The 15,385-nt window shown below is 28.0% G+C and overlaps 3 protein-coding genes across 4 annotated transcripts; all 3 read right to left on the bottom strand.

Annotated features, from left to right (window-relative positions):
* Window positions 1–695: 695 nt before the first annotated feature.
* Window positions 696–14,036, bottom strand: LOC145191748 (2-acylglycerol O-acyltransferase 2-like). Its single transcript, XM_090066745.1, has 5 exons — window positions 13,958–14,036; window positions 1,894–2,372; window positions 1,550–1,772; window positions 1,188–1,387; window positions 696–1,062 (listed from the first exon to the last, which is right to left on the bottom strand). Exons 2-5 carry the CDS (start codon window positions 2,330–2,332, stop codon window positions 908–910), a joined length of 1,017 nt encoding a protein of 338 aa, XP_089922871.1. The 5' UTR covers window positions 2,333–2,372; window positions 13,958–14,036; the 3' UTR covers window positions 696–907.
* Window positions 3,782–7,367, bottom strand: LOC149881776 (uncharacterized). 2 transcript variants are annotated; one of them, XM_090066742.1, is made up of 7 exons: window positions 6,626–7,367; window positions 6,455–6,536; window positions 5,972–6,093; window positions 5,595–5,679; window positions 5,285–5,434; window positions 4,771–5,049; window positions 3,782–4,288 (listed from the first exon to the last, which is right to left on the bottom strand). In XM_090066742.1, exons 1-7 carry the CDS (start codon window positions 7,072–7,074, stop codon window positions 4,055–4,057), a joined length of 1,401 nt encoding a protein of 466 aa, XP_089922868.1. In that variant the 5' UTR covers window positions 7,075–7,367; the 3' UTR covers window positions 3,782–4,054. The 2 variants fall into 2 exon arrangements, with proteins under 2 accessions (XP_089922868.1, XP_089922870.1); XM_090066744.1 differs by having other exon boundaries at window positions 6,655–6,803.
* Window positions 7,317–10,453, bottom strand: LOC149881775 (uncharacterized). The gene is made up of 3 exons (XM_090066741.1): window positions 9,966–10,453; window positions 7,849–9,635; window positions 7,317–7,768 (listed from the first exon to the last, which is right to left on the bottom strand). The coding sequence occupies exons 2-3, from the start codon at window positions 9,434–9,436 to the stop codon at window positions 7,395–7,397; spliced, it is 1,962 nt and encodes a 653-aa protein (XP_089922867.1). The 5' UTR covers window positions 9,437–9,635; window positions 9,966–10,453; the 3' UTR covers window positions 7,317–7,394.
* Window positions 14,037–15,385: the final 1,349 nt, after the last annotated feature.

Raw genomic sequence — 15,385 nt, 5'->3', positions numbered from 1 at the left:
TTTTTACGACAATATTCACGTGAGTTACTCTTCAAGAATGAGGAGCTCACGCGAGGGCTAAAAGCTCAAACAGCATTGAGAGACGAGCTCCAGCGAGCTCAATGCTTAAGCTTTGAGTCTCTGATTTTTAGCAATTGTAAGACCTGGTAAATTATTCCTGTAAGTGAAAAGCAATTTTATCTTAAATTCGATTGTGAAAAAAATACAGCACTAACAATGAGTATCGATTTCAGAGCTAAATTTATTCTGGAGCTAAATTATTCTAGAGCTAAATTATTCTGGAGCTAAATTATTCTGGAGCTGTAAAGAGTTTAACAACACTCGGAATATATATATGGTTCTCAGACATCTGAGAATTATAATTTTAGACATCAGTCTTAAGTATCCTGTGTAACAATGTCTGCCAAATGTGCAATTAAACAAAAGGAAGAATTACGTAGGAAATAGAAAAAAGAAAAAAAAAAAAAAAACAAACAAAAAAACCTTAGTTTATTTCAACAAACACTTTGGTTGTTGCAATGTCGCCAATGTTATTTGTAGCGGAATATATTTTTAATATCTAAAATAACTTTCATTTTTGTAAATTTGAGAGAAAACTTTCATTACTATATACCAAAGTGAAATTTTTGTTATAAACATCAGGGAATCTAGATTATGCACAAAAAAAAAGAAAAAAAAGATAAAAAACACTTCAATATTTTTATGTTCTTCGTTCTTGTTATAAGATTTCAAAGTCAACTTTAAATCATAAGTTTTCTAAAACAACTCAAGATAAAGGAGTTTGTAAGTCGCATATATTAAAATTGCATAACATTTTCTCTCTATTTTGAGAATCTTTTGTAGATCCACAAAGCCAACTATTCCTCTTCTTTTCAATTTATCATTAAGTAATCTACGTCTTCTGTTCTCATTCAATCTCAAGTTTAATATCCTGCTTGTGTTCATACTTATGTTTGTTCTCTTCAAATAGCTTATTTAATTCATTTATATATGTATCTTGGAGCAATTGCACATCTTCATCAGAAGGATCATCCAGCTTTACTACAAGAATTGGTGAACCAACTAAACCGTTTTAAATTATGGTTAGTAAAACCAAGTAAATAATATGATACAAAAACGACTTATTTACAAAACATACTTATCAAAATAACTAGAAAAAAGTAATCAAAATAAAAAAATTGAGTTACCAACTACATATACAGGCAGTCTATATGGTAAAAACCCGAAGCTATATTGGAATATCCCTCTGCCGTAAAACAATAAGGGTGGAATTGCAACGTAGCTTCGAACCTTATCTTGGATCTTACGCAACATTGATCCTGGAGGATTCTTCACTTGGTTAAATAAATTGTTCTCACCAAAAGCAAATACAGGAACCAAATGACTTCTAAATATTTATAACGGTAATTAAATATTTACAACGAAAATTAAATATTTATAACGATAGTTAAATATTCTAATCAATAAACTGTCTTATAAAGTTTTGACAAAATAACTGTAATTTTAACAAAGTATTATCAATAACTATGTAAATAATAACATCGTTAACCCTGTTTTAAGAGCAAGTTTAATGAAGCCTTTCCGAGGTTTAAGAATTATTCTGTAGTCTTCATTGGGATGTGCGTTCATTGACTCTGCTGCACCTCCTATAACCACGCATACAGAGCTTCCTGGACCTTTTTTTGTCAAAATATACTCGCAGCTTTCAAATGAAACACCGCACATACCAGAGCTCATAACATAATCACGAAATAACGGTGGCTTAAATAGAGCTAAATAAAGATTAATTAAAAAAAAAAACAACCTGTTCTTGATAAGAAAATAAATTTCAAAAAGAATATCAGAAAGTTAGAATTTATGAAAACAATTTGCAAAAAAACCTAAAATATTTACCCATTAAAGGCAATAAATGAGGTGTAATCCCAGGAAAAATAGTTGAAAAATTTGTGGCTTCTGTGGCAAACGAAGCAAATGCTCCAACACATAAAACGCCATGAGGATGGTAACCAAATATATAATTATTCTTTGGATCTAGTTCAGATGTTTTAACCATTTTAATTGGAAAGTAGTCACGAAAGTAGTTCCAAATTTTTAAACTTCTCAGAAAGTTTGATCTTCGTCCGCCATGGGTCGGAGTACCAGAATCCAAGAAATATGCCCAACTGAGATAAAGCAAAGCAATAGGATAGTATGAACTGAACAGAAGCAAGAGAATAACAGTAACACCCAGCAGTGCACCAAAGTAAAACGAATAGAAGTATAGTGCAACAGCCAGAGTTTGCAGGCGTCTCCATAATGGTATTTTTAATGGTGCAAATTTAATAATGGCCATTCAGCGGTTAATATTTCAACCAAAAATCTTTTTTTGTTATCTTGAAAAGTTATAAAAACATTATAACAGAAATGTATAAAGCAGACTACAAATCTTGATTAAAAATAGTTTACAAAATTTCGCAAATTTTGGTTTTAAGACAGAAAAATGTATTTGCGGTTGTTGTATGAGTGGTAAAGCACAAAAACTTCGGTGCATTGATTTTAGTTACTTGTACGGAATTTTGAAAAATCTCATAATAAGCCAATGATATTTTATGTACACTGTTACGGAAAAAGGTGTTCATGTAAAAGAAAAAAGGTGTTCATGCGTGATACTATATGAACACCTATTAGGTGTTGCCGTTAAAAGGTGTTGATGTAAAAAAAGGTGTTCTTGTTGCATTAACACCTAATAGGCGTTGCTGTTAAAAGGTGTCGATGCAAATAAAGGTGCTCATGTTTAATAGGTGTTCACGCAATTACAACGCGTTTATGACGCACATATTTAATTATTTAAAAGTAAACATGATCTTCTTAACCTTTCTGTTTACTCATAATTAGCATGTTTTAACAAAAAATTTTCCAATTTAGTTTTATGAAAAAAAAGTTCCATGAGCGCTAATAATATATGTTTTATAAAACAACCTATCATTTTATATTATATACACATTAAGACTATAAATATGCAAGCATATTTTATAACAAATAAAAATTATCAGTAAAAAAGAAATTCATATATTTGAAATAAAATTTTAATACAAGTTTTTTAAGTTGTTTTTTTTAACTTTTAAAATATACTTGACTTCACCAGTTTTTGCAACTAAACGGTTGTCATGCTGACTAACAGAACTTGCATTAAAATGGTATAATAGATATCTGCTCTCCAGACATTTGATGAATGATTATCTAAAAACGAGCAAAAATTTTTATAATTTAACATTGAAAAAATATAATAATAATAATTACTAAAACATATTCCTACTGCATTTCATTTTTAGTTCATTTCATAAAAGAAAAACTACGTAATGTTACCTTTTCATTTACTTTACTTTTTCCATCTGCAGATGATGAGAAAGAATTCTCAATAGAGAGTTCTTTCTCTTAAATATTTTCAGTCGGAAGTTCAATCTTTTGTTCAACCCATTGTTGTTTTCTATTTATTGTACCCCTGAATAAACTAAACAAAAATTGTATGAGAACAAATAAGATCTCCATAAAACAATTAATATACAAAATAAAAAAATCACACAAATACATTTATATACAATGTATAATAATATCTAAAACTGCATTTATCAAATAGGTTCCTGAAAGGTTTTTGAAAACTTTTTCATATCATCATTTTAAATCAAAGATCCTTTAAATAGGCAAAAGTTTATACAAACAAAGTTTATTTTTTTATAATTTCTTTATTAGTTTTATTTTTCCTTAACTATATGGTGCCTTACAAGCAGTAGTATTATTTGTATGATGTATTAACTGATTTTAAGACTGACAAGTTGTAAAACAGCTGATTATACTCAGTTGAATTAGAACTAAGAATCGAAGCCTTATAATCAATTAAATATAATCAGCTATTTATTTTATAAATAATTTACAAACACAAAATATGTGAATGTGACAAAAAAAATTAAACTTAGAACAATTTATATAATAAAAAATGTTAAAAAAACATAAAACTATTAACATAAAATGTTAAAGATAAAACCAAAAATATATTTAAAGCATTTTAACAAAGTCATTATAAAAGTAACAAAATAGATTTTACAATTTTGATGTTACTCATTTTTCTAATTTGCATAATTATTTCTAATATTTCAAAAACCGCCTCTTGTTTTTTGCAATGTATTAAATTAAACGCTACACTCAAAGAAGTGCCGACAAGAAGAACTTCGATTAAGTTTGCACAGGGAATAGAAAATTTATCAACTGTAACTGCAAAATCTCCATTTTCATAGTGAAGACGAATCATATTCTATAAATAAATAAATAAATCAAATAGATCAAAATAAGTTATTTTTGATGTTAATCAAAAAAAAAAAGAAGACAAAACAATTTTCACTAGTATAGTTTCATAAAAGATATATGCATTTAAAAACAACTTATACTTTATATTAACTTGTTTATTAATTATGCAAATAATACACTAAAAACAATAAATAATACAATAAATTATGCAATAATAATTATGCAATAAAACAGTTATAGAATGGAGTTTCAAGGCATACCAATAACTTTAAACTAAATAATCATTATTATTAATTTTATATTAAATGATTTAAGAAATTTTGAAAAAATTAAAATTGCTGCTGTGGTAGATTCATCATCATGTAGTACATCAAAGCTTGTGTTTTGGAGTTAGAGTTGAGAGAGGGTTGTAACAATAACTAAAAAATGTAGCTCCATAGGCCTTGTAAAGGGAATTCAAAAAAACTTTAACTTTAAAGTTAAACTTACCTTATCAGTAAATTCTACAAGTTTTTGATAACATCTAGCCACAATAAATTGAAATCCAATTGTATGTGAATCGGAAGAAGACATTGTAGGATTTACCATCTTTACCAGATTAAGAACAGATGAATATCTCTTTAAAAATGGGGCCCATTTCATACAAATATTTCTTAGCGAATCTTTCATCAAAACTTGAACCTCTTCAAAGTCTAGTCCATTATCCTTGTACGGTGAGCTCTCATTTAACTGATACACTTGGAGCATTCTCTTGCTTTCATTATATACCTAAAAAAATATAATTTTTCACAGTTACCACTAATAAAATGAGGATACCAATAAGGATTTTAAGGAGATTTAAGGTGAAATTTCCCCAATTTTTAAGAAGATTTAACCCTGAACAGGAAAGTTTTCATTAAAAGATAAGGACAACTAAGGAGAAAGTCATTACTTTTTACACATTATCTTTGTTTTCAAATAGATAGAAAAACGTCAAAAACAAATTAGGTAAAGAAATTCTTACATTTTTAGCTGATAAAAAGTAGGACTTAAATAATTCTAACTCTGTCAAAAATCCAACAGTTTCTCTTGCATTATTACGTTGCATGAAAGTTGTTTCCATTACAACCTCTTGTTCAAGTGAGGTTTGAACATTGTTTGAAATTGTAACAAGCTAAAGTGTTTTATTAAAATATGTAATAAACATTTATACAATCAAAAATATGATAATTTATAAAACAGATATAAAGCTAATATGTGGTACCCAATTTTTTGTGACAATCTAGGAATTGCAATTTAAAAAGGTTGGAGCAAATAGATAATTGTAAACTTACATATGCCTCATTTACAATGTCTGATACTTCATTAATATTGGTTATAAGTCTTAATGGTTCATTGATATCACTGTCACTTACTGCTCTAAAATAGATTAGGACACAATAGAAATATATAATATGATCATAAAATAAAAAAAAACTATTAAATTGAACAAGCATTGATCATCCATATCACATTTTAAAAATCCGGAAAACTGACTGCGTAAAATATCTGGAAAAATCCGGAATATATTTTCCATTATTTTCTTCTTAATCTTGCTTTGAAAGTAAACAAAGAAAATCAGGAGAAATTAATGAAAACTGACTAACTTTTCATCTTTTTATAGATATTTAGTTTAATACATAATAATCAAGTATATTTATATAAAAAAAACCTCTTCATTGCCTTTGACACAGTAGCTTTTGCATATTTCTTTCGCTTTTCAATGACAGAAGCACAATTCATTTTTCTTCTATAATTTTTGAACCTGTCAATAATTCTTTGGTGGAAGCATTTCTAGTAGTAAAAAAAATAAATTAACGTTTTTCTTTTCTAGTCAATTTAATCGTGTATTGTTTTGTGTAGTTTCCATTATTACTTAAAATGATATTAAAATATAAAAAACTTTATTATTTATAATTCAATTTATAATTTATAATTTTATTAAAATTTTATTCATAATAAATTAAAAATCACATGTTAAGTTTTTTAGATTTAATCAATTTATTTAAAAGTCATAACACAACTGTAATAAAATGTTTTTATAATAGTTATAATAAAACTTTACATTTTTTCAGCAAGGATAAAATATTTTTAAACAACAAAATATTATAATTTAATTTATTGAATTCAACCACTACACCACAGATTAACTCACTGAATATTGAACAGCTTTGAACTCTGGATACTTTTCTTGAATAACCATCACCAGCTCATTTAATTGATTTCCATTTATATATCTATGATATTGAAACAAACTAATTTAGTTTAAGAACTTAGAGTTAAAATATTTAGATAAAAAATCTATATAATACAACTAAAAACACACGGATTTTGTTGATCAACATATTCCAATACTTTATGAAAAATGATCCCAACCCAGTGGTTCATAAATTGACCATCTGCTACAATTGATTTGGCATCAAGTATCCCACATGTAAGCCTTGCTTCCACAATTGCATCTGTTGGGATTTCAAATTTCAAACCTGGCCATTGTTTTAAAGAAATACTTTCATTTCCCACAACTTCTTCTGATGATTTATTTAATGCTAAACTTGACACTTGACGTTCCAAAAAAACTAGTTTCAAATTATTATTTTTAACTAAAAAATCGAGGGTTTCTCCATCATCTATTTCTGCACCAGAACCATCATACAATTGTAGCAAATTACTGGACGAACATGGGAACTTATTGCCACATTTTGACAGCAAATCAGAATATGATGTGTATAGAATAACTTTAATTGTGTCACCTTTTTGTACATTAATTGATTGCATCTGCAAATATCGATGATAATATATAACGCAAAAAGTAAATTATTTTGTTATTGTATATAATTAACTAATTAGTATTAAATTAGTATATAATTAATACTATCATTAATATTAATTATCATTAATATAAGATATAAACATCATGACCTACCTGCTGGCTTTATAAGAGGGTAATAGGGAGGACGCAGAAGTTTGCCAGGGCCCTGGGTTTTTTCAAGGGCCCAAAGAAAAAAAGTGACATTACATAGTTACTAGTTTTGTTTAATTTTGAATAAAATAAATTATAAACATAAAAGGCAGAAATAACAACTCATGAAAAATATTCATATGATAAATAATCGGACAATAAACTCTTTTTCTTTTATTTCAACAGATTTAGATGCACTTGATTTAAGAGAAAAAATGTCAAGTAAAGAAAATGAGTTTTTATGATGCTCTACAACATATGAGTTAACCAAAGGAAAAAATGATATTGCTATTTCTTGGCACATTGCATACCAAACATTGTTAATAGACATCAAATAATTTATTTTAACAGCTTTTTCTTCGCTTAGAATCAAATAAGAAGATACTGTCAACTGTTTTCCCTGGACTGTTAATTTTTCTGTATGAAAAATTGTGTTCAAATATGGTTTAAACGGTTCAAGAAGTACTTCTTGAGCATGACGAAGAGATATCTTTGCATATGAGATAGATCCTGAAAAATAAAATATTTGTATAATATTGCATGAAAATAAACAAATATGTGATTATTCAATTACTATGATTGCAGCTTACCTGGAACAATATCATTAGTCCTTTCAAGTAGACGACTACAAGTTTCATGCATTTGAAACCTTTTTGAAAATGAATATATAGGGTTTTTGAATTGATGACTAACTCTGACTAGCTTTTTAAAAATCTGATGCCGTTGTTCAAAACGCATGCACCAGAAAGTTTTCATTGTTCCCATGTAGCTTGAAAGGTCAGGATAGTGAGTGATGAAATGAAGCTTTGCTGCTACTCTTGTGCCATTATATAATGTTTTGATATAGTTAATAAGTTGTGGAATAAGAAAATACAACGATTCAATATGTTCATTACAACGGCTATTTAAAATCAATAAAATTTCACAATGGATAATCATCATATCCCAATAAGGTGCATCTTCATCATAGAAATTATCAAAAAGAAACAATGGCAAACACAATGAAATGGTTAGCATTTCACTAGCAGTAAGTGCCAGCTTTGATGTCATATAAGTTGACGTCAATATTAAATTCACTGGCAATTTTACATCTCTTAGCAATAAATTCATACCAATCAATGTTAGTTTTCGCTTGGCCATGTAGTGATTCAAAAATGTTGAAACTACAACATGGCTTATTCCTTCTAAAAAATCATGCATGAAATCACTTGGGAAAAATGCAGGTAAAAATACATACGGTAAGTGTAAAAACGGAGATAACTCCAAACATCCATGTTGTTGTTTTGTACTATCAACAATATAAGATTCGTGAGTTCTTTGAAATACATTTGTGTTTTCCTGTCTAACACAAAAGTAACAATGTCTACATAAGTATCCACTATGAAAATGTGATTGCAAACCAAGAAGCGGATGAGCTGTTAAATTGTCAGCAGCCATAAAACATGCAATAACATGATATTCTTCATCATTTACAAAAAATGTATTAAATAATAAGTTGAACAAGTCATCAATAATTGGCTTAAAAAACTCATTGAGTGTAATTTTTTTAACCACTTTAAAATTGCACAATGAAGCTAAATGATAGTTGCTCATTTTAGATCCATTATTGTTTTGGTTTAAAATAGAAAAATAAATGGCTGATATTTTATGTATACCCCTACTGGTACCTATTGGGTTACATACCTCTAACTCATCAGAATACAAACCAATGTATACTGTTTTGGCTGGATCTGAAAATGGCAGGATAGAACTTTGAAAGTAGTTTGATTTTGAAAAAGATAAAGAGTCCGGGTGCAAAATTATTTGACCCTTAAGAATACTTTTTAGGTTTTCTCCTAGTGGCACATGATAAAAAAAATCCTCACCAACAGTAACTTTCACTGCTTTTACATGACCCAATTCACCTAAATAACTATCAAACTTATCTGGACTCGTGCAATGTGATAAACACAAATCAATACTGTTGTCTCTTTGAAGTTTACACAAGAAAGATTGGGCATATGGGTTGTGAATTGATATGCCAGCCTGTTGCAAAAAACTTTTAAATGAGCTACATACGTCACCCAATATAGCTTTAACTGAATCACTGTGTAGCAAAAGTAACTTTTTTGATGTATTTTCAGAAAGCAAATGATAATTCATAGTTATCATAAAAAACTTTTTTATCTCATCAAACATGTCAAATATATCAGTGGACTGGTCTGCATTTTTGTCACATAACTTTGTCTCAATACAAACTGGCAAATCCAATTGAATAGGTGATTCAATCTGATTCTGTAAAATATTATGTTGTCGTTCATCTTGATGCCTTCAATAAACATGATTTTTAGCAACTACATAGTTTTTAAATTCAGCAGAACAAAAATGGCACGGTATTCTAAAAAAAATTACAAAAATTAAAATGTTATAACTAATGTTTGACAATTGAATGTATAAAAGTTTGTAACTTATATATATATATATATATATAAATATATATATATATATATATATATATATATATATATATATATATATATATAACTTTCAATTGAAAGCTATATATATATATATATATATATATATATATATATATATATATATATATATATATATATATATATATATATATATGTATATAGCTTTCAATTAGATAATAACTTTTTAATTTTTACATGTATGTGCATGTGTGTATATTTTTTATGTAAATGATGAAAAGTTAAAGTACTTTTGTCCATAATGGATTCGATGATAGTGAGATAGCAAATTGCCAACGGATTTGCATCTAAATGAACACTTGACACAAGGAAAAGCCATTGCAAATATTTTTCGCGCCAAATGACAAATATTTTATTCCAAAATAAGCTTTTTCTTCGTTCGCCCTAAGAATTTACTTTTAAAGCTTTATGTTTAAAAAGGTGTCGACGTCGACACCTTTTTACGTGGACACCTTTTTTTTTAACGCTAACACCTACTTTCTAAACAGTTTGTAATTTTTTGTCTTCAACACCTATTACGTTAACATAAACACCAATATAGGTGTTCGCGTTCATATTATCAACACCTTTTTACACTAACACCTTTTTTTTCAGACACGGACACCTTTTTCCGTAACAGTGTATACTAGATGTCTAACTTGCGGGATTTTATTAGAAGAAAAGTGAAGCCGCTTATTTTGTTTACAAATTGAATCCGCCATTTGTAATAAGGGCAAAAGCTATATCCGACGTGCGAAATAAAAATAAAAAATGCATGTTTTTGCCCGAATTAGTAATGGCTTCCACGGCTTCACTTTTCGGATCGAAGTTAGAAATCTAGTATATATAATATATCATTGTAATAAGCAACCTTGTGAACTAATTATGGTGCATTCGTTGTGTTGCAAATTCCTCCATAAGGAAATTAAAACCTTTCAGTTAAATATAATATATTTAACTATATAATAAATTTAATATATAAATATAATAAATTTAAAAAAATAATTGTTATAAGCGATAAATTTAAAATATTTATAATTTTGCTTCATAAAAATTTATCGTTTATAAGATGTTCATATAAAGCTGACAATTTTTTTTTTAATTCATAAATTGAGAGGACAAAAGATCGTTCATAAAATGTTCTTTTGCTTAAAAAGTTCAAAAATGTAAAATTTATATGTAAAATTTAAATGTAAAATTTAAATGTAAAATTTAAAGTTCAAAAACAGCTCATAAACTTAAAGAACAAAGCGGCAAATGTTTTTAGAACTGTCATAACGTTTACTTAAAGTCATCACTTCGCACCACAATCGACAATAAGGCAGCTATACTTTTAAAAAGAATTACATGAATCAACAACTGTTGTTAATCAGTTTCATCTTTGGCACCAGGGTCAGCTAAAAATTCATCAGTATGCAGGGCCTTGGACAGGATTTTGGGAACCCGCGCCCTTACTTTGAGGCCCTTTACCTACCTCCCACCATCCCCCTAAAAAAAATTTAGAAACAATTAAAACTACTGATTTTATGCACTAAATATTTAAGTACCAAATAAATTTTGAACTCGAACCAAGCTAATATGTTCTGTGAAAACCAAATGCCCCTTATCATACATTATTTCAATTTAAATTCGCATCATCACCGCAAGAACTTAAAAGATGACTACAAACTCACATCATTTTTTTTACGGGGGAGGCCTTTCAGGTCCCATTTTAGTGTGTCAGGCCTCGAGCGCATAGTTTAAGTTGCTCAACCCTGTCTGTATGCAAATTATTATTTTCAAGGATAATGGAATAATCAACTTAGGCTCTTGTTTTGTGTTTTACATGACTGTCTCTTCTTATATTTTAAAGGTTATGATTTCTCTAGTTGAGACTAGAGAGTGTTTTCCCTTTCGTTCACCGTTTGCTCGCGTTCTATTTTTATTATCCAGCACCAGTTTGTAATTCAAACGTCATGCCAGGTTACTGGCATTATAAATGGGTAAACAAGAGCCTTGCCAGCAGCGAAATTTTTTTTAGTGAAGACATTTTTATTAAGTGGGAATGTTCTGCTTCTTTTGAAACCTAACAATTTTGAACGTGTGCAATTGGAAGCACCTGTAAAACTCATGAAAAATAAAACAGTTCCGAAATTGATGGTAAAATATTGGTGTGTAATAACCTGTTTAGATAATTGAAACACAAAAGATATGTTTAGATAAATCAAAAAATAACCCACAAACATATGTAGAGAACAATGACTCAGAGGCCGAAATCAAAACACAAAATAAACATCTGCAATAAAGATAACTGTCTTTTCTGGACAACACCTGATCATCTGTAGACTAATAGAAAAAGAAGAGTTGAAAAAATCTTACAGAGTTATTTGTACAGACTTAGTTTTGTTGGATCGACACTGTATTATGGCACTTTATTATTTTTATAACTTAAAGACAAGTCTGCATTCGAAATGACTCCGCTTTTTTTTTTGGATGAATTTTTTTAAAAATATGATGAGAGCTCTATCATTATTTTCAATAGTAGCTCTTGTTCTTGCTGAACTGATTTAATAATTAACAAAACATTTACAAATGGCTATTTTTTGAATAAGAAAAATAAATGCAACTAGTAAGCTAATGAACTAATAACGCTGTAAATTCATGAACCAATAACGTCTCCGGAATTTATTGTTGAGGGTGTTTTTTAATTATTTAAGGAAAATGCTGTTAACTCTTTGCCACTTATGTTAACAGACAAAAGTTTAAAGCTTCATAAGCTAAGCACTGTTACATAAACCATATACTGCTTTAAGCTTCTTAAAACGTGTAAATATTATTATTTGGTGGTGCAAGTTCTTAAATTTACAGTGGAGAGAAGTTTAGTTTATGGCGAAGTAGGGAATGACTTGGATGTTGATTGATTTTTCTGTCAACTCCCATAAAAATGTTAAATGATGCACAGAATTAAAACGAAATATTATTTTAGAACAATAACAAAAATTCATATTTTAGTTTGTAAATTTATGACATTTTTTTTATCATGATAATATAAAGTATTGTACTTTGAAGGTGTGAATCTTAAGAAAATTAATATTAAGTTGATTGCTCCATTTTTTGTTAAAAAAACTTATTTTATAAATATTTAGAAAATAAATTCTACCACAACACACCAAATATTTTTCCATTGTCGTACGGATATAAAATTCAGGTTTACAAAACAAAAGATATAAAAAAGATAATTAGGTGAGTAAACCTTATTTTTTCTGATTATAAGTTTATTGTCATATTTAAACTATTAGGAAAGATCGTATATCCCAATCGCAGATAAACCTTATCGGACCATGCCGCTCTTAAAGTTTTGCTAAAGTTTTTTTTTAACTAAAATTTGTTTACTTGAAGTTATTTTGTTTATACTTAAATCATTTTTATCAAAAACAAAAACAAAAACAAAACTTTAAATTGTTGATTTTTCGTATTTTTATCTGCCAAAGTGAAATACAGTGAAAAAGTTTTATACAGTGAAATTATTAGTAACTACGAGAAAAGTTTTTTTGATTTTTTGGGACAATGTGTCTAATATAAAATGTCATGCACCTTGAACACTTTAAAACCCTTTAGCATTATGTAATATTAAAACCCTAAAGTCTAAACTAATAATTTAGAGATTTCACAAAACTGTAGCCTTTTACATATTGAAAAAAAATGTGTACCTATGCAGCAGGACGAGGGTTAAATGTCTTGCACCAAGGGCATTATTTAGGGTACAAAACATTTAAAATGTCAAATAAAATTAAAAAATATTCATTTTTTGCATTACATTTTCAAAGTATAATAATACAAAAAAATAATAGCTATATTGTTACACTAATGTTGAAATTCATAAAATGTGTTTTCTTAAGAAGCTGAACGAAAGTAAGGAAATAAAATGAAGGTAGTATCAAATAGGTTTTAAAAAAATTCCAAAAATTTAATCATATGTTATTTTAAATAAAACAGACCAATGTAAAAATTTCGCCGACCCCCCCCCCTCTTCTTTTTACTTTCCTTTAAAATTTTACGAGTTTCCTTGAGAAGCGAGAATACATTTGTCAAATGTATATACTAAAGAAGCCAGATCTTTTTTATCAACTCTACAGAAGGAATACTCATTCTTTTTTTATATTAAAACTTTAAGCTTGGTAGTATTTATCAAATATTTTATTTCATTTTTTGTGATGCTTAAAAAATTCTTTTCAAAATTGAAATTCACGAAAAATGAGCTCACCGTCACACGTTTTATTCTGTTCTCTTTTTTTCTTCTAAACTCAACGCATTTAATTTTTGAACGTAAACATCTTTGTGCATTATTTTAAGCGGCTTATTCAAATAGAAACAAATTACTTAAGAAGATAAATTGATTTCAGATAACAAATCATTTAATTTCTGAGTGTATAATAAAAGAATTACCTCGTTTTTTTTTCATGATCGACTATAATGAAATGTGATATACATTATAACAATGTCAAAAGTTTTAAAATGTTTTTATCGTCTATTTTCTCTACATGATACACGGAATATTTATTCATTTATTTTTATTTTTTCGAAGAATAAGTTAAAGATTGTTCAGCTGAATTGATAGTGTTTTTTTTAAATTATTATTACTACTTGCGATTCAATTGTTCTTATCTTTGTGAACAAATCGCAAATTAACAAATCGTTTTCATAAGCATATAACTCATTTAAATAGTAATGCAATCCCGTGGAAATCATACTCATTAATTGTGTTGAATTTACTCCTTCTGTTATGATTGTCCACATAAGAATTTAAATAAAAAAATTGAATGTTAAACTTTAAATAGATCTAATGTTTGATGTATATCTAATGTTTAAATATATCTGATGTTTAATGTTTATTTTTGATGCATGTATTTGTTTGATTAATAACTATACTAATAACTATATATATATGGATTTTGTTTACTTTGTTGATTTTGTTTAGTTCAAAAATATGGTATTTTACTCAAACTATGTGCAAAAATTTGATTGAGCATGAAAATTATGTTTGTTATCATAAAAGGAGTTAAACATTCCATCTTATTAATAATGGTTTTACCTAAAGATTCAAAAATATTTTGACTTTTCTATCAACTTACTCTTTGAATTTCGTATTTTCTTACTATTGATTCTTTTACTTCCGTAAACCGGGGTAACTTTGGTTGCCGGGGTAACTTTGGTCAATTGTTGATTTTTTTTTAAATTCCTAAAATTTAACAAAGATAACATTTGTTTTCATTTCGTTACAGATACCAACATTTTATATCAACAATTTATATCAACAATTTTGGTATATCAACAGTTTTTGTGAATATAGCACAGTTACTTTGTAGACTACATTGACATTATTTTGGCGTTTTTTGACATTTCTGATACATTTATTGAACAATTTGGATTTTTAGCCGGTGAAAATGCCGAGGAAATATAAGCCTAAGCCTGGTTCAAGAGCATACGCAACTACATTCAGTCAAGAAACGTTGTCCAATTTTATGAAAGAATGTTTAACTGGAAGAATGAGCGTGCGAAAGGCTAGTCGACAGTTTGGAATTCCATTGGGTACACTACAGAACAAGTGTAAAAATCGACATTCATAGAAGGTTGGGACACCACTGCGTCTGAGTAATGAGACTAAAACTCATCTCGTAACTTCTATCATCAT

The sequence above is a fragment of the Hydra viridissima genome, unplaced genomic scaffold (assembly GCF_058129835.1).
Source record: "Hydra viridissima isolate aposymbiotic clone 2 unplaced genomic scaffold, HvirCarnegie_v1 scaffold_11, whole genome shotgun sequence".
Classification (NCBI taxonomy): Eukaryota; Metazoa; Cnidaria; class Hydrozoa; order Anthoathecata; family Hydridae; genus Hydra; species Hydra viridissima.
Note: the sequence above shows the minus strand (reverse complement) of the source record. Positions and strands in the feature narration are given on the sequence as shown.